This window comes from Acinonyx jubatus, chromosome A3, assembly GCF_027475565.1.
Source record: "Acinonyx jubatus isolate Ajub_Pintada_27869175 chromosome A3, VMU_Ajub_asm_v1.0, whole genome shotgun sequence".
In the NCBI taxonomy this organism is placed as follows: Eukaryota; Metazoa; Chordata; class Mammalia; order Carnivora; family Felidae; genus Acinonyx; species Acinonyx jubatus.
Genome location: NC_069388.1, coordinates 86,070,912 through 86,088,049, shown reverse-complemented (window position 1 = coordinate 86,088,049; position 17,138 = coordinate 86,070,912). Strand labels below are relative to the sequence as shown.

Below are 17,138 nucleotides of genomic sequence, written 5' to 3'. Positions count from 1 at the left end.
CACCTAGAAGCTCTGACCCTGCGGTGGGTGCACGGAACCGAGTCCAAGCCACTGCCCAGAACAACAAAAGTAGCATGAGAACACAAGGAGCCACGCAAAGTTCCCTGAAAATGAAAACAGTGCACACAAAACACACCAACAAGACAACACATTTGGTTGCTGGGCTGCTTGCGAGTTGGTGGGGGGAGAGGGGGGCGCAGCACGCATGTAAACAAAGGGAAAAATAAGACCAAAGCGATAGAGCCCAGTCAGACCCTTGCTGAGAATGTGGGTCCTTCTGCCAAAAAGAAACAAAACAAAAGGAAAAACATAACAAACATAAAACAAAACAAACCCAGAAAAATTTAAAAAAATAAAAGAAACCTAATACCCCCACAAATCCCAAAACCAAAAATGAAAATAAAAAACAAAATTCCAAAGTGCAGTCCCTTGCATGAACCATTCAAACCTTTCAACTGCTGCCTGAGGCCTGGTCCTGGTTATTGTATGTATTAAGAGACTCATATTGAGGTTATGATCACAGGTCCATCCAGGGTGGAAGAGCTGTGACCCCAAATCCAGTGCTCATTTCGATACAACAATCTGCCCCACCTTCATAGTTGCCAAAATGCCTGCTGGGCAAGTGGGTAGGTGTGCCCTTGTAGAGCCACTGCGACTTGCAGGGTGAGGCCTGCAAGGTCCCAGCTGAGCTCCTGTAGGTCCAGTGGCTTCAGTAAATCCAAGCAGAAAGCCAGCAGATTCGGAATGACGCTAAACCCAGATCTGGCTGCTGGAGTGGGAGGGAGAGTCTGTTTCCCCAGGCCTCTCTCAGCTCAAGCCCTAGAAGTCTTGGCCCCTTGCCCAGCGTCTTCCGATGAGTCTGGCTGCCAGGACCCTGCCTGGTGTATACCATTGTGCAGTCTGTAAGTGTTCAGAGGCTCCCGGTTCTGGACAGCCCCAGCACTGCTCTCCGATGGGGGTGGGGAGCGGTGGACCCCGCTAAATGCTTCCCTTCCCCACACCCACATCCACAAGGAGAATTGCCAGAGAGCCAGAGGTCTGGGTCTTTGTGGGCTTTCTTACGTCCTTAGCTCCCAGGTGCATCCATAAAGCTCCCAGGTGAAAGCACTCCGGATAATGGGTGGTGGTGTGGTGGCCGGTTGTTCACTCAGCCAAGGGATCCCTAATTTTTCCTGCCCTCCTGTTCCCAGAGAAGTGTGGAAATGAGGAGGGGAGCTCTGGCCGCAGTTCTTAAAAGGGAGAACCCTCTGGAGGCAGCCTGATCCTGCTTCACCAGGGTCAAGGTGGCCACAGGGCTGAGGACACAGGATGCGGCCCAAATGGCGTTTTGAGATGCGTAGGCCTGAGGGACCGCTTCAAGAGAGCAGGTAGCAGCGCCGTGCATTGTTCATAAAAGTTCGGTGACACCAACAGGCGGCCATTACGGGCTCTATTCAGGTGGATTGTTGAATTTGCATCCGGATTAATCTGGGAATCAGGTAGGCGCATCTGAGTGCGCGGGTGCCAGCAGAGACTGAGGTTGCAGGAAGTTGTGGGTGAGAGTTGGTCCACCTCTTCTAACCGCCGGTATCCCGGCTCCACCGAAAAGGCCGTTGCACCTCGGCTGCACCGGGCGGTTAGAGCCACAGCTGGGAGGAGGCCTGTTTGTTCCGGCTGCCGCCGCCACCGCCTCCTCCTTCTCCTCCTCCTCGCAGTTGGTGCGTCCTTCCTAAATATAAAACAAAAGGACCCCCATCCATACCCGTCACTGGCCAATGGGCTGTGCACGCAGAGGTGTGGGGTGGCCTAAGCCACTGTCTGGTCCCTGGCCAATGGGCTGTGCACGCAGAGGTGTGGGGTGGCCTAAGCCACTGTCTGGTCCCGTAGAAGCCTAGCTGTGTGTGCGGTGAGGTGCGCTGGCCTGCCTGTGTGCACACGCCCCTGTCATCCTTGTGGCCTTGTTTGCGTCCATGTGTGGCACGAAGTGGCCTCCATTTTGAGGCGGGGATGCAGCACGGTCGGCCTCCCTGGCTCCCTGACCCGCATTTCGGGGAGGCAGCCGGAAACTTGAGTGATTGGTGGAGTGAGGGGTTCCTCCAAGGGGATTGGGGAAGGCCACACCTCGTGGTCTGCAAGGTGGCACTAATCCTCCTTTCATCAGCTGTTCTCAACCCCCCAGGGCTGCCCACCTCCCAACGCAGGGCAGCATTTAGCCAAGGGGAAAAGGCGCGGAGTCCTTGGAGTCTGTAAGGGGCGGGGGTGAGCTGGGGGAGGCTTCTGAGGAAGGGGGCCCATTCCCAGAGTGGTTTGTGGGTCACCTCAGAGCACCCCCTTTCATTCAACAGAATATTTATAGAGGTCCCGCTGGGTGTTTGCAGTTTTATAGACATCACCTCTGACCTTTAGCACTGACTTTCAAGGTAACAGCTATAGGTTCCTCTGTACAGATGTGGAAACTGAGGCACAGAGAGGCAAAGGAACTGGCTCAAGTTTAAAGGACTCTAAACCAACTTCACTTTATTCCAGCCCCCCACACTTTCCTTCTATTCCCCTGTGCCTTGGAACTCCCCCAACAGATGGGCTATGCTGGGGTGGGGCCCTCAGGTAGCAAGTCCCTAGTGGAAAAGAGGCAGAAAGAAGTGCAAAGATCCAAGGGAAGTGGGGTTCTTTCCCCACAACCTGACGGGATGCGATGGCAAAAACCTCCCTTCCACCTTTTTATGGTTTCCTCCAGAAGTACTTTGGGAGGATGTGTCCTGGGAGATCAAGGGTGAAATGTACTCTCTGCTAAGAGCACACTGGAGGGACATTTCATCTGGAGGCCAACGTGCTGCAGACTTCCCTTCACCAGTACCAGGCCTTTCATCTGTCAGAGCCTCCACCCTGAGTCCCTGTGGGGCCAGGAGTGACACAGGTGACCCTGGCTGGGAGGGATTAGTGCCAAATGACATGCCTGGTATCTCAGGCCTGTAATAACTGCCTTTTCATTAAATGAGAAAGGGCAGAGGGCCCTGTTTACCTTTTATTTCTTTTAGGCATGTAAATACACCCTCTATACTATATTACCATTATATTGTACAAATATAATGGCATTGCTGTGTATGCATACATGCATTTATAAAAGTATATCTCCTGACAATGCACACAAGCTATCTCACATACAGTGGGGGGGGGGGGGGGAGGGTGGTGTCCATCTCTACTCAGCTCTAGATTGCTCCTAGCATGGGTGGCTCCCATCCCACAGGGTGGAGGGTCACTTTTGACTCCTACCTGCTCTAAGTCTACACCTGGGAGTTACTAAACTGACATCCGTACACAGAACTTATTTGTTATACAAGCAGAGTTAGTAGAGTGGAAGGGATAGTAGGTGGGCACAGAACTCTCAGTTTTCCACAACTCACAAATACCCATAGATGGGGTATGAGGTGGTGAGTGTCACAGGCAGGGATTTGAGGGTCTTAAACAGGGAGTGTGGGTAATTTAAGGGACTGATTTCTCCATTTCTGGAAGCCAGGCAAATTTTCTCAATAGAGCTCCAAGGTGGCTATTGACATCTTGCATTCAGGACTCCCCATAGTCTATGAAAAGGGATCTGATTTAATCCCAGGTGCCCAGCAGGTCCACACACCTGATGGAATTGCTGCCGGGTGGGGACCACCCTCATACCCCAGCCTGTGTCCTGAACATCGATTACCGCCCCATCTCTAGGTGACCACACCTGACACCAGGAGTGTTTCAGGAAGACATGGGTCGCTGAGTCTGTGTCCAAGACGGTCATCAGCCGACTTTAGATTGGGCTGCCTCCATGCTCTGCCCTGGCCCTGTCCCCCATTCCCAGATCTACCCAAACTCAGCAGCCGTGGGGAGGCTGTGGGCAACCGGGCCACAGTATCCCAGTCTGAGTGTGGGTGGCCCAGCTCAGATCAGACAAACTCGGGATCCTGGCGCTGGAGGGTCCTGGAGCCAGTCTCAGGCTGGTTCCTCTTCTCCAGGCGGCCGCGGTGGTTGCGGAAATCAGCTCTAGCCGGTCGACTCCCAAAGCCCCGCGGCTGGCAGGAGGGCGCTCCGGAAGTTGAGGCAGTAAAAGGGCAGCGGGAGGAAGCCGAGCCAGGCAGTAGGAGAAGGAGGTCGGGGGAGCCGTTCCCCGCGTGTGGCCTCTTCTGGGCGCTCGGTCTCCGGGTGCCGGCGCTCAGAGACAGTGGGGGAAACAGATCTCAGGCTCTGGCCGCGGCCTAGGGGCAGCCTGAAGGCAAGTGCCCGGAATCCCCTTTCTCCTTCCATCTCTCTGGGCGAGGCCCGGATCCGGCGAAAGCTGATCTAGAGCTTCGCGTGAGGGTGGCTTTGGGGGTCGGCCTCGCGGCGAGGAGACCAGGCAGAGCTGGGTACTCGAGCGCAGTCCAGAAGCGTTTGCAGGAAAAGAGGGCTGGGAAGGAGAGCTCGGCGGAGCGAAAAGCCAGGAAAGAAGAGAGGAGGGCGAAGGGCGAGGGAGAACGGGAGAGACGCGAAAGGCCAGGCCGGGGAAGGCCGCACCGAGAGCCGGCTGGGCCCAGACGCCGAGAGGAAGCGCGAGCCGAAAGAGCAAAGCCCAGGCGGGCAAGCGCCGCACGCCGCCCTCCGCGTCCCGATGCCCTCTCCCGCGAGCAACCGGTGCGGTCTGCGTCGCCGGGAACGGGAAACGAGGCTGGGCAGGCGGCCGGGAAGCGTCCCGGCCGCTGAGCGGAGCGCCGGCCTTTCCCTCCCGCGGTCCCGGACGCTGGTCCTTCCTCGTCCTGACCCCGCGGAGCGCTCGTGACGCTTTTCTCCGCACCACCCGTGAGGGACGTGGGGCGGGGACCCGGCTGTCCGCACCCCGCACTTGTATCCCGGTCCCCGCCGCCGTACCCAGCTGGGATGGGCCTAGGGTGAGCGGCCGGCCCGAGAGGCTGAGAACTGTAAGGCAGTGACACGGACATCTCTTTGGTGCCGTTCGCCGCTTTGTCCCCTGCACTCAGCTCAGTGTTCAGCACACAATAGAAGCTCAAAATAGTATTTGCTGAATGAATGACTGACTGATGACTGGCTGTCTGTGTGAACTGGGAGGTGGAGGCAGCCGAAGGGCTAGGGTGGGGGTCCGGTGGGCCAGAACCGAGAACTGTCCGCTTACCTCGCACCAGGATGCGGCGGCAGTGGTCTGCCTCTCCGAGCCCGGGCTGGCCGTCGCTGTCGGCGCCGCTCTCTCTGGAGCCCGCGGGGCTAGAGGCGGAGGTCCCCGCAATCTCCCTTGGGCTGCGGCGGCCGGCATCGGCGCCCGAGTCCTCCGCTCCGCCGCGGTCCCCGCCGCGCCCGCCGCGCGACTCCCGGCGTGCCGGGCCGCGGTCGCGCTCCGCGCCCCCATCGCCCATGCCGGCCGCCACTGCCGCCTTCTCCACCGCCCCGCCAGCCTGAGCTGGCCAAGCCCGTGGCTCCCCGCCCCTCGCGCCCCCCGCCCGGCCCCTACTCCTCGGGCCCCGCCCCTACCCGGCTGCTCCACCCATCCCTGCTGATTGGGCGCGAGTCGGGGTTCTCTGACTCCCAGCGGCTCACGAGGGAGCAGCGCCGAAGGATGGGAGGGTGGTCCCACTCTTCCACCCCCGATCTAGCCCCACTCCCAGTCCGGCAGAGGGAGGCTGGGGCGGTATTCTGGGGGTGCTGGCCTAGCCCTACGGCCACCCCTAAAGTTTATCAACTCCCTCCCCCAGTCCCTTGCCTTCTGTGCTCCCCACTCCCTCCTTCCCCGGGGACGCTCAGGCTCCGCGCTCCAGCTCTTTCGGCGGGATCAATAACCAAAGTGCTCCAGGAAGGCGACCCCGGCGAGACCCAGCAGAAAACAGGAGGTTGGCCTTGCTCGGGCGCTCGGCTGGTGGGGGGGAGGCTGGAGGCAGGGCCTCAGGTCTGGGGTTCAGTGCCCCACCCCTGCCCCCAGACTCATACCGCCACCCGCATTCGAAGAGGGACCGAAGGCGCGTCCCGGCGATCCTGGGAGAGCAAGGCCTAGAATGTGGTAAATGACCCCGAGAGAGGCCAGGGGACTGACGGAGTGACCCGCACTCGCGGGGGGTTGAGAAAACACGTGCAGAGAGGGGCCAGGAGCCCAGAGGGTCGAGTGAGGCGGAGACTGTGGTAGGCAGCAAACGCCCGGTTCCCCCACGGCCTGGAGGCCCTCACGCGGGGCCCGCACCCTCAGACTTGGGAAGCAGATGGGCGTTTCCTTGTGCCAGCCTCACCCCGCTACTGTGGAGATGCCCCCCACCCCAGCCAGCCCTGGTCCCAGGTCCCACCTTCCCTGGAAAATCGAGGCGCGGAGGTCAGCGTGGCTAGAAGCCAGCTGGGCTGGGAAGCCAGGTGGTGGGGGTTCCTGGGCAGAGCGCTCGGCCCTCCGAGGCTTCCGAGTCCCCAGCGCTTTCAGAGGAGCCCGTGCCCGCCTGAGTCTAGCTTCTGCCTTGCCAGCGCCAAGAGAGGCCGGGCCCTTCGTTCCCTTACTTTGACTCAGAAAGGGGCTCGAACAGAGATTGAGAGACCCCAGTGAAGATGTGTGTTCAACTTGTTTGTGGGCGGGAGTGCCGATGACCCTTCCCCTAAAGCGCCGTGATTGCAGACTTTGCTTCTCTTTTCTGGCTCGCATTCCCGGGTGAGCGAGGGTGCTTCGGTCTGTCTGGGGGGCTGATTGAGTGTTTGTGGGGGCAGGGCCCATGATGTGCGTGTGGGGGGGGGTAGTGAGGTGAGGGGGTAAGTGTCTGGGCTGAGCGTGTTGCTGGTGCAGCCTCCATGATTTGGGTGAGCCAGTGTATGAATGTGTGTGTGTTACTGCCTTAGCGTGTGTCCAGTGTGCATGTATTTGTGTCCAGTCATAAATGTCCCCTGCAGAAGGCCAGGTGGGCCGGATGCCCCAATTACTTAATTGGGTGGCTGATAATGAAGGGGTTGAGACCTAGGAAGAGGGGAGGGTAAAGAGTGCAGGAGGACTGCTGCTACCTGCTAACAGAAAGGGGGGGGGGGGGAGGAAGGAAGGAAGGAAAAAAACTTGGCCACTAGGTACTTTGGGTGGGGCAGAGGAGCACAGGCTGGTGGCCAGGATCCTAGACAGGCTGTGCAGAGGGAGAGCAGTCTGGACCAGCTGCGGGTGCTGCCAGTTGGTGGCACCTGGGGGGCTGGGAGAAAGGAAATTCATAGTAACAGGAGAACCTGGGGAGTGTGACCCAACTGGACCGATCTCGGTTGGAAGGACCCTTGCAGTGCACACTGGAGGGGCCCAACTCCTCAGAGACCCCCACCCACACGGGCCAGCACGCCCTCCACCACAAACCAGTGGAATGCTGGTCTCGGGATCCAGCCTCAGCTCTGCACCTGTCTTTCTCCTCTCTGGCCCTCTCTCTCAAGTTTACTTGTTTTTATTATTCAAGTAGGAAGCAGAAAGCAAAAACTTGACTGGAACCTTCCCGGCTCCCCAGCCCTCACTCTTCCTCTGCCACTTTCACGCCGAGTTTGTGTTCAAAGAAAAAGGGAAGGACACCTGCTGAGCCCTGCTGGGTTTTGTTTGTTCTTGCCCTTTAAATTTCAATTTCACGGCATATCTCAGTGGTCTCAGTGCCGGTAACTCCAGTCTCCCTCCAGCGAACTCTTCTGAGGTCCAGGGATCAGTTTTCGGGCATCTGCACCCTCTTGGGTGATCCGAGCCAGTCTGTCTGGTGAGGCAGAATCCCACGGAGACAGGACCCAGGCACTTGGGGACTCCCCTTCCCTAGCTTCGGGGAGCCCTGCTGGGAGAACAGGAGGAGGGTTGGTTCTCCGGAGGTCCCACTCTTTCTCTTTCTCCAGCCCTTTATTTTTTTTTTCCCCCCTCACTTTCCCTCTTTGCGGGGTGGGATTTGGCATCCTGAGGGCATTCGGGCGCTCTCCTCTCCGCAGGCCTGGCAGGTGGGTCTCCCTTCCTGGTGATTGTACCCATGACCAGCGAGTAAGGAACTCAGGGGTTCTGCATGCTGAAGCAGAGAACCTGTGCGGTGTGCTTGTGTGGATGTGGGCCAGGGGAGAGGGGGTTGGCGGTGTCGGATCTACTCACCCAGCCCCGGGCTCTGGCCCAACGGAGATGCCTGCCAGGACATCCTAGCGCCTCGTGGCCCACTGCCAAGCCAGTAGGCAGGTTGTGCGGGGCCACTGGGCTCCTACCCACATCCTTTTCTCTCTGGAAACTTTATCCTTCGGGTCTACCTCCTGAGTGTGCTGGGTGAGGATCGCTGGGCGCACCAGTACCTGAGTATGACCACGTGGCAGCGAGATACAGGGTTGGCCTTGCTGAGTGTGTGCGTGCGCTCACATGTTGGGATGCCATTTGGCTCTGGGAGATCCTCCTGCCTCGGGGTAAGCTGGACACAGAGCTCCAGGGGTGCAGTCCGCCTGGCCAGAATTCACTAGGATCTGGGATTCCTCACCCCGCAATGGGATCCGGGATTGGATGGCCTATGTGTCCTATATCCTATGTTTTCACTGCCAGTCTACACTCGCAGTCTCACAGTCATCTCAACCGGGGCAAGATCCCAGGGATCTGGAAAATCTCTGTGTCTCTCCTTTTTTATAAAGTGATTCAGGAACCTTAGCAGGGAGGCATGTGGGGGGGTGGCAGGCGGGAAGGGAGTCCCAGCAGATAGGGGGCAGGGCTATGGCCTAAACTTGCTTTCTCAGTGGCTCTGTCGCTCCCAGGGCTCCAGTGTAGACAAACTCCAGGTGTTGATCTGGCCCTTTTTGGGTCCCATAGGGCCTTAGCAGCTCGTGGCCCAAGGTCCATCCCTGCTAGCAGTGTCTGTCCCGGCCTCTGCTGGTCCCAGGGAATTAGTGGGCTTCTGCTTTGCAGGATGAGCAGGTCTGGTCACAAGGAACTGCTGCATCCTGGGCTGGAGTCCCATGATGCTCTGCCGCAAGGAGTTCCCTGGCCACATGGTGGTCCCGGTCCTCCACTCAGCTGCAGGAGTAGGGAGACTGTCAGTCAGGAAAGAGCTCCACCAACCCACCTCTGCACAGATACTCCTTAGGACTAGGTCTCCAGAGGGTTTCCCCAAAATGGCCTGAGTTGGGGTAAGAGGCTGTCCTCTCTCAGGTGTTGCCTTGCTTAGCACCTTGCTTAACTGCTGTCTCCAATTCTTGCCACTCATTCCCCTGGTGTGGACTTGATTCAGTCTCCCTGGTGTGGAGGGAGGTTTCCCCTGGTGTAGAGATTCAGGGACTCTCCAGGCCCTCCCCATCCACCTTCACCAGGCCTTCTAGCAGCTCAGCAAATGAGACTGACTTCCTAAGCCTGAGTCCTTGTGAGAGCTAGGTCCCCAGCACCTAGGGGTAAATAGTTCTCCTACCTCCACCCCGCTGGGCAGCAGGTCCTCTAGGATCAGAAGTGTGCCACCCATCCTGGGGAGCCAACATGTGCATATGGCTGGGTGAGAGTTGGGGCCTAGGTTCCCCCACATGCTACCTGTATCTCACAGTCAAGCCCTTTGGTCCTTCACTGACAGTGATCCTGCAGCTCTGGCTGGAGCCTTCAGTATCGCCTTCTGGTGCTCAGGACCTGAAATGCTGGAGTTCCCATTCTGTGTCTGGTTATTCTCCCTTCTTCTGTATCCCTACAGTGCTCTGGCAAGCACATCAGACCAGCCCTCCAGGCCTGGAGCCCTGGCCCCAGATCAGCCCTGCTCCTTCTGGTGCCTCTTCCCTCTGCTGAGGCTCATGGTAGAAGCCTGGGTTGAGCTTGCAGCCTTTGCAGGTGCCTTCCCCAGCTGGCTTCCTTCCTGTACTCATCCTTGGCCTCTCTGTCTCTACCTCCCTACTCCCCTCTCTCAGCCCCGTGCTTCTCCCTGGTCCTTTCCCTAAGGCCTAGAAACTCAGGAGGTCCGGGTTCCTCTGCCTTGCCTCATCCTTTTTTTTGTCTGGGCCTCCTGTCTATCTTTCTTCTTTCTGGTTTTGGGGTCCCATATAAGGGTCCCTGGGAGATGCTGGGTGGCATTCTTCTGGCCCCCCGCTATTACTGCTGGGATGGGTTTCTCCTGCAGCTAAAGGGAGTTAGGGGTTTGGGTGAATAGGGAAGGACACTCCTTGAAGATTCGGCTGGGGAGCACAAGACCAAGCTGGCAGAAAAAAAAAATCCATGCATCACTTCCTCCCCTGACCCTGCCTGCACCCCTATGTGCCTGGGAGCCAGATCTCTGTACTGGCACTTCAGAGGCTACCTATTTCCCCCTCTCTGGTAGGAAGGGATTGGCATTTTAAAAGGAGCTAGGGTGCTGTTGGAGTTTTTGTTTTGTTTTTTACAATGAGCATTGTTATTTTTGTAAAAGACAATACAGTGTGTTCGTTTCTAAGAAGAGTAATGGTGCTAAAACCCGAGCAGGGGTGCTCTAATGGTGAGACACCTGTTCCTGGGGTTGGTGGGAGAGGTGCTGGGGCAGAGTGAGGCTCCTCAGATCCCAGTGTTTAGGCCCCTCCTAGGTAGCTAACCACCTGCAGGCTCAGGCACTGCAAGTCAGTCACTGACTAATTTCGGGCAATACAAGATGCCCGAGGCCTGTCTTTGCGGGATGCCAGTGTTGCCCTCTGAGGATTCTGCAGGGAACAGGACGCTCTGGGCCCTAGGGGTGCCCACCATGAGGGCAGAGGTCAGCTCTTCGAGCAGAGCAGGGAACCCAAGTTAGCTGGGCTAGGGTGGGCTGGTACAGGGTAAGATGGGGGAGGCACCAGCTGCGGCACCACCTCTTTGCCTCTCAAGGCAACACTCCCCTGCTTTGTTTTGCCTCCTCTTCTTAGGCAAGGATCTCAGGTGGGCTTTCCGAGCTCTAAGGCTGTCAAGATCTGCCAGTGCCAAGTCTGGTACAATCTGCTGGTACCTTTCTTGAGCCTGTGAGTCCTGAGGCCTATGGGGAGAGCTGCCCAGGGGAGGCTATGGGTCTGGTTTGTAAAGAGGGCCACACTGGGGTGACAGCTGCAAGCAGGGCAGGGCTGACAATATTTTCCAGGTACCAACCACCAATGGCTACCAGTAGGCAACTCCTGCCTTGCCTCTGGCTTTGGGCCAGTGCCAGGAAGGCTTACAGGAGGGGGCAAAGGATTTCTCAACTTGCCATGTATTAAATCACCTGGGTAACTTAGAAAAAAATCAGTAGTGCTGGGCTGCAGACCACATAGCTTCAGTTTAGGTCTAATGACTTCAAATCAGGTCCCCAGTGGGTTTCTGATAGTTAAGAGGCTTCCAGGTGAAGGAATTTTTGTATTGGACTAAGGGTAGGGGAAGAAGGCATTGCTGGATGAAAGCCAGGAGCTTTCATCCAGGTCTTGGGTGGTCAGTATGTGGTAATCCAGGGAATGAGATACGGTTATTTCAGCCAGGCTTTTGGGTGAGTGGGGGAGGAGGGAAACCAGCAGAGACCTGGAAGGTGGGAGCAGGTTGGCAGTGGGAGGATCAGAGAGGGTGAACTGGCCTGGTCAGGATACAACTGGACCCAACTCAAAGGTGTCCAACCTGATCTGAAAAGCTCCCTTCACCCACAGGACTCGGGATTCTCTTGAGGAGAGGAAGTGGCTGGCGGGGCAGGGCTGGAGGTAGAGTCAGCCACTAGCGCAGGAATGGGTGCCCCCAGGTTCTAGGACAGGGACTTGGTGTGAAGGGTGGGGGGACTCCTAATTTGGTGATCTTCTCACCTGCTTTCCTCCAGACAGATTTCCCCCAAAGCTTTCTTGGCTTCCTGTTCCTCTTCCTGGTAGTGCCCTGTGAATCTTCTAACTTCCCTCTCTCTCCTTTGGTGATTTGCCACCGCATCTTTCTCCTTCTGCCTCCTTTCTCCTTCTGGTTCTCCAGCCTTCCTCCCTTCCCTGCGCGGTCTTTCCCACCCAGCCCCTCAGCCTCCGTGGCTGTTTCTCTCCATCCTCTCTCCCTCTGACTCCCCTTGCTGGCTCCTACATTCCCCATTTCCCATTAGCCCTCTCCGTGCTGGGGCAGAAGCACTCTCTTTTATTTGTCTTTCTTAGGACATTACCATCCCATCCAGGTGCAGAGTTTGAACCAACGAAAAGACTTGAAAGAATCTTCTAAACATATTCCTTCTTTCTTAACAAACAAAATTCACTCACTCCTACTGCAGTCTGATTTTATCTGGATCATTCTTTAAATCAGCGTTTTATTTGTTTTCTGGCGAGAGATACAGGCCTAAGTGCCCCCAAAAGGTGCTGCATTGTCATGAAATAGTCATGACAACCCTTAGGATGGGACTTGGTTGCTTCCTTGTGCAGAGGAGGAAACAGACCAAGGTCACAAACCTGGTCTGTGTGGCTTGACACCCAGGTGCCAGGTCCTAAGGTGCTACTAAGGCAAAAATCTCTTCCCCCTCCCTCCCACTTCACTCTGAGAACTGGGCTGCCCCCCCCCCCCCACACACACACTCAGCGATGGACTCCACCAGCCTGGCACTGCTTGGCGGCTCCTGGCTCCTCGCAGAGACGCTGGGGTGGGGACTTTCAGATTGAGTGACGCGGTACCTTGGCACGTTCAAGGGGGAGCTGTGGCCTCTCCAGAAACCAAAAGAAACCTGGACTGTGAGGATGCAGACTTTCAAAGAGCAGAACCTGAGTTTACCGTGGCTGGGTTCACTATGTGTTGTTTTGCTTTTGTTGTTTTGGTAACAGCTTTATTGAGCTATAACGTACATATCCTACAATTCACACACTGTACGATTCAAAAGTTTTTAGTATTTTCACCGACATACTAAAATATGTAGCCTATGTCCAGATGTACAGTGCAGCCATCAGCACAGTACATTTTAGGACATTTTCATCACCCCAAAAGGAAATCCGTGCCCTTTAGTGATCACCCAACTTTCCACCCCAACCTCAGCCCCAAGCAACCTAACCAACCACTTTGTTTCTATGGATTTGCCTATTCTGGATTTTTCATATAAATGGAATCATACAATAAGTGGCCTTTGCACCTGGCTTCTTTCACTTAGCATAATATTTCAAGGTTCGTTCATGTTATAGCATATATGAGTACTTTATTCCTTTCATGGCTGATTAACATTCCATTGTATGGGTTATACCACATTTGCTTATCCATTCACTATTAATAGACATTTGGGTGGTTTCTTCCTTATCTGTGTGGGAGTGTGGGTGTACCCCTAGTTTGGGGTGCTCCACTCGCAGCTCAGAAGAGGTAGGAAGTTTTCTGGGAGCAGCTGGAGGAGCATGGTGAGGCTCAGGGATAGGGCACACACTGGCTATTTGTCCCCAGCTAATAGGTCACCTTCTAGAAGCCCTCTTTTCACTCCTGTCCAGTGAGGAGGAGACGGTTGGACTGGGAGGTTTGTAGGAATTAGAGGCTCTGTGGTAAAAATTCAGTGCCCTGACTCTTGGCTACGTTGGGTTAGAATCCTGGTTCTACCACTACCTACTTGCTAATAGGTTGCTTAACCTCTCTGTACCTCAGCATCCTCACCCATTAAATGGGGATAATGTTAGTACCAAACTCCCAGAGTTGTTTTGAGGAGTAGGTTAATCTGTGTGGAGCACTTTATCTAATACCTGGCCCTCAATGGGTGCTAGAGGGAGGTAAATTTAAGCTTTCATCATTTAGGGCTTAGAGCCAGAGCTCACAGGTAGCACTAGTTCATCCCCCTTTCCCTTCCACCTGGATGGATGAAAGAATGAAAAGGTTAGCCATGGCCCAAGGGACAGGGAAAGGTTGTCTGGCCTGGGGGTTGCGAATCCAGATTCCAGACCTTCAACTCCAGCTGCCTAAGTGGAGTGGGGGTGGGGGTGCAGGAGAAATGCTTTTCACTGCCAAAGCCTCTGGATAGCTAATCAGCTGCTCTCATCCAACCTCGTGTTTCTTGAAAGCAAACACCGAGCTCAGTGAAGACAGTGGGCGGTGCAGCCGAGACTTGAACCCTGCTTTCAGTCATCCAATCCTGGACACTGCTGGACACTGCTGAGTTTTCCGTGTTTAAAGTGCCACTCATGCTTCCACCCCAAGCCAGATTTTCCCTTCCCTGTTGGGGAACCCCAGCCAGCCCATGGTCCTTCCCAAGGTGTAGGTCCATGGCTTGGGAGTGGAAGGAATGGCAACTCAAGCCCCAGAAGGATCTGCGTCCCGCAGCCTGGGGACAGGGGGTTCCCCACAGGCAGTGTCCTGGCCTCCCACCTTTCCCAGGCATTTCCCCCCAGGCCTGGCCAGGAGAGCCGGAGCGGCTCGTTGGGCCGCCTTTGGGGAGTGGCCTGGAGGCCAGCAATGGTGGCTTTTATATCGTTTCATGCCTTTTGAATTTTGGGGTGTCGCAATTCAAATGAATCTAGTAAAATAATTTTTTAAATGTTGTTAGAATAAGTTTGAAGAGGCGTTTTGTTCTGATGCCTGCATCAAGGGCAGATGCTCATTTGTTCTTCCCCTGCTCTGTGCCTCAGAAAAGCTTGCCACAGCGACTTACCCTGTAGACTTGGTTCCTTCTTCTCTTTGCTATGCTTGCTGCCACACTGCACATTCAGGGTCACCAACTACCCCAGTCCCAAGTCCCCAGTGCCAGGGAACTCACTAGTCTTGAATCTTGTTGTCCTAAGAAGGGTCATTTGCCATCAGCGTCACCCGAAGGTGGATTCCAGACTAAGCTGGGGAAAGGGAAGCCAGGAAGCATGATGTCTGGCGCCCCTTCAGTGGTTACCGTGGCTCTGGGGACTCCCCTACTTTTCGACCCAAAGAAGCTTCCTTGCTCTCTGGGTCAGACTGGTCCAGATTGGAGTGTCTTCTGCCCCTCCACTATGTGGCCGGGCACCTGCTGCCACGCAAACAGGGAGTTAACTGGGGATGATTGTGAGGGTGAGCCTGTAGGAAGGAATTCTCCATCTTCTGACCTTGAGAAAGGACTTCAGAAGTGGAAGGGCAAGAAGCTGTGTGGTAGCCTATGTTGGGTGACTGGTGTGCCTTTGTTGGAATGCTGGGAAGGACCTGAGCACTAGCCAAGGTCCCCTCCAGATAGTCCCTTAGGGCACCTATTCCATTACCCCCAAGATGTTGTCAAGAATTTATATCTACTGGGAACTATTCTCTGGGAGCTGCTGCACTCTTTGGAACATCCTTCTTCCAACAAATATTTATTGAGCTACTACTATATTCTGAATAGGATGCCAGGCACTAGGAGACATTTGTGAACCAAACAGACCTAAATCCCCACAGTCAGGGAGCCTACATTACTGGAGACAGCTAACATCTTCTTGGATAGTGAAACCCAAAATGGAGTCATGGCAGGGAACCTCTGAAGTTGATCTTGAGGTGCCACTCCACCTCTGATGGTTTGCAAGAGATACACAGACCACCTGGTGCCTAAGCACAGGTTTGTTTTGGTGGCTAGAAAATGGCCCTTGAAAATAACTTCCATTAAAGAGGTGCTTTCCTGCAGCCTCAGTGATTCTGTAATAAAGAAAAATCTAAGAAAGGAAACACATTTTTTCCTGTTCAGTTGGCTGGGAAAAAAAAAAAAAAAGCAAAACAAACATACAAACAAAAAACCCCGGAACAAACATGCAGACCCATGCCTTAGGTGTGTGTTTTTTTTGGGGGGGGGGTGGGGGGCTTTTGTTTGTAAGTGTGTTTGTTGAGCACTAATTTCACTAACTTAAAAAATTGTTTTTTGATGTTTTTATTTTTGAGACCGAGAAAGCATAAGCTGGGGAGGGGCAGAGAGAGGGAGAGACAGGAAGAGAAGCGGGCTCCACGCTGTCAATAGGGAGCCCGATGCGGGGGCTGGGACTCACCAGCGATATCAGGACCTGAGCTGAAGTCAGACGTTCAACTGACTGAGCCACCCAGCGCCCCAGTAATTTCATTAACTTTTAATTTAAATTTTAATTTTGTTTTAAAAAAGGAAAACATTCATCTGAGGGGGAAAAAATTCTAACCAGCACAAAGGATTATAAAATGACAAGTAGGTGTGTTTCCAGATCCTCAGCCCCATCACAGAGGCCCCAATTTCTTGCCGCATGTCGGACATCCCCGCTCCCGTCTAAAAACAGGAATGAAGTCACCACTGTCCTCTGTTCTCCCTCCTGCCCTTTCCGCCGTCACCCTAGGCGCTTGCTCCTTGGTAGCCCGACTCCTCTTACCCTTTCTCTGCCCTCCTTGCTTGCCAGCCTCGTGTGAAAGTGTCCGCTTCCCCAACAGCCTCGCCAACTTAGTATGTTACAATTTTGATCTCTGTGGGTCTGATAGGTTTCTTAAAAAAACGAATTAAAGTAAGGGGAAACAAGAGAAAGAAAAAGGAAAGGAAAGAATGTTTGCAACTCGAGACTGCTAGTTTGGGTCCCAGGGCGTGTACGTGGGTTGCAGCGAGGCCGGGCGGTCTGAGCCCGTGCACCGGATAGCACCGCACGCGAAGGCCGCACCCTTCAAAGCCTGCAGAACGGTGAGAGGCGGCGGGGGTCAGTGGGAATTAGCGCGCCGGGCCCGGGCGAAGGATCGCTGCGGGGCGAGAGTTCGGACTGGATTAGCGGGTTCAAAAGCAGGTCAGGGAGAGCTAAAGGAGGCGACGGGGTCCGTGAGAGGTCAAGGTCCTTGGTAGCAGCGCGCCGCGCGCGGGGACGGCAGCAGGGGGATTGCGATCGCGGGGAGGCCGGACCGAGTTCCGAGCGCGTGGATGGGTTCGGCAGGCTCTGGAGCGAGGGCCGTCTGTTCTGGCGGCCGTGGCGTTGAGACACCTCCGCTTCTGGGCCTCAGCCACGCGAAAGGAGGGGACAGCGACGTGAGCCCCGAAACGAGTCCGAGGCAATTTCAATGGATAAAGAGAACAAGTGCCCGAGCTCCCGACGCGCGTGCGCGTGCGTGCGCCTGTGTGTCTGAGGAACAAGGCTTACCTACTTTTCTTGTAGGTTTGAATCCCATTCCCTTTTATTTATATATATGTTTTTTTTTTTTTTTTCTTTCTGGCAAGGAACACCTCTTCGGCAAACAAATAATTCAACAGACTGCCCCGGACAGTGAGAAGGAATTTGTTTTGCCAAGGGCTTGTCCCTCTCGCTTCCCGAGGCAGACATCTTCGGCCTGCGCCGTGGGGCAATAGGGGAGCGTCACACCATTGGTGTAAACATACTCACGACCCACCCTTCACACGTCTCTGAGTCCTGTACGT

The 17,138-nt window shown here is 55.2% G+C and overlaps 1 protein-coding gene across 1 annotated transcript in view; it reads right to left on the bottom strand.

Annotated features, from left to right (window-relative positions):
• VAX2 (ventral anterior homeobox 2) overlaps positions 1 to 5,386 on the bottom strand; it is a 28,566-nt gene extending 23,180 nt beyond the window's left edge. The window contains exon 1 of the mRNA XM_027072246.2: positions 5,123 to 5,386. Coding sequence (XP_026928047.1) covers positions 5,123 to 5,360 — 238 coding nt within the window. The 5' untranslated portion in view covers positions 5,361 to 5,386. The remainder of the gene's footprint in view (positions 1 to 5,122) is intronic.
• Positions 5,387 to 17,138: the final 11,752 nt, after the last annotated feature.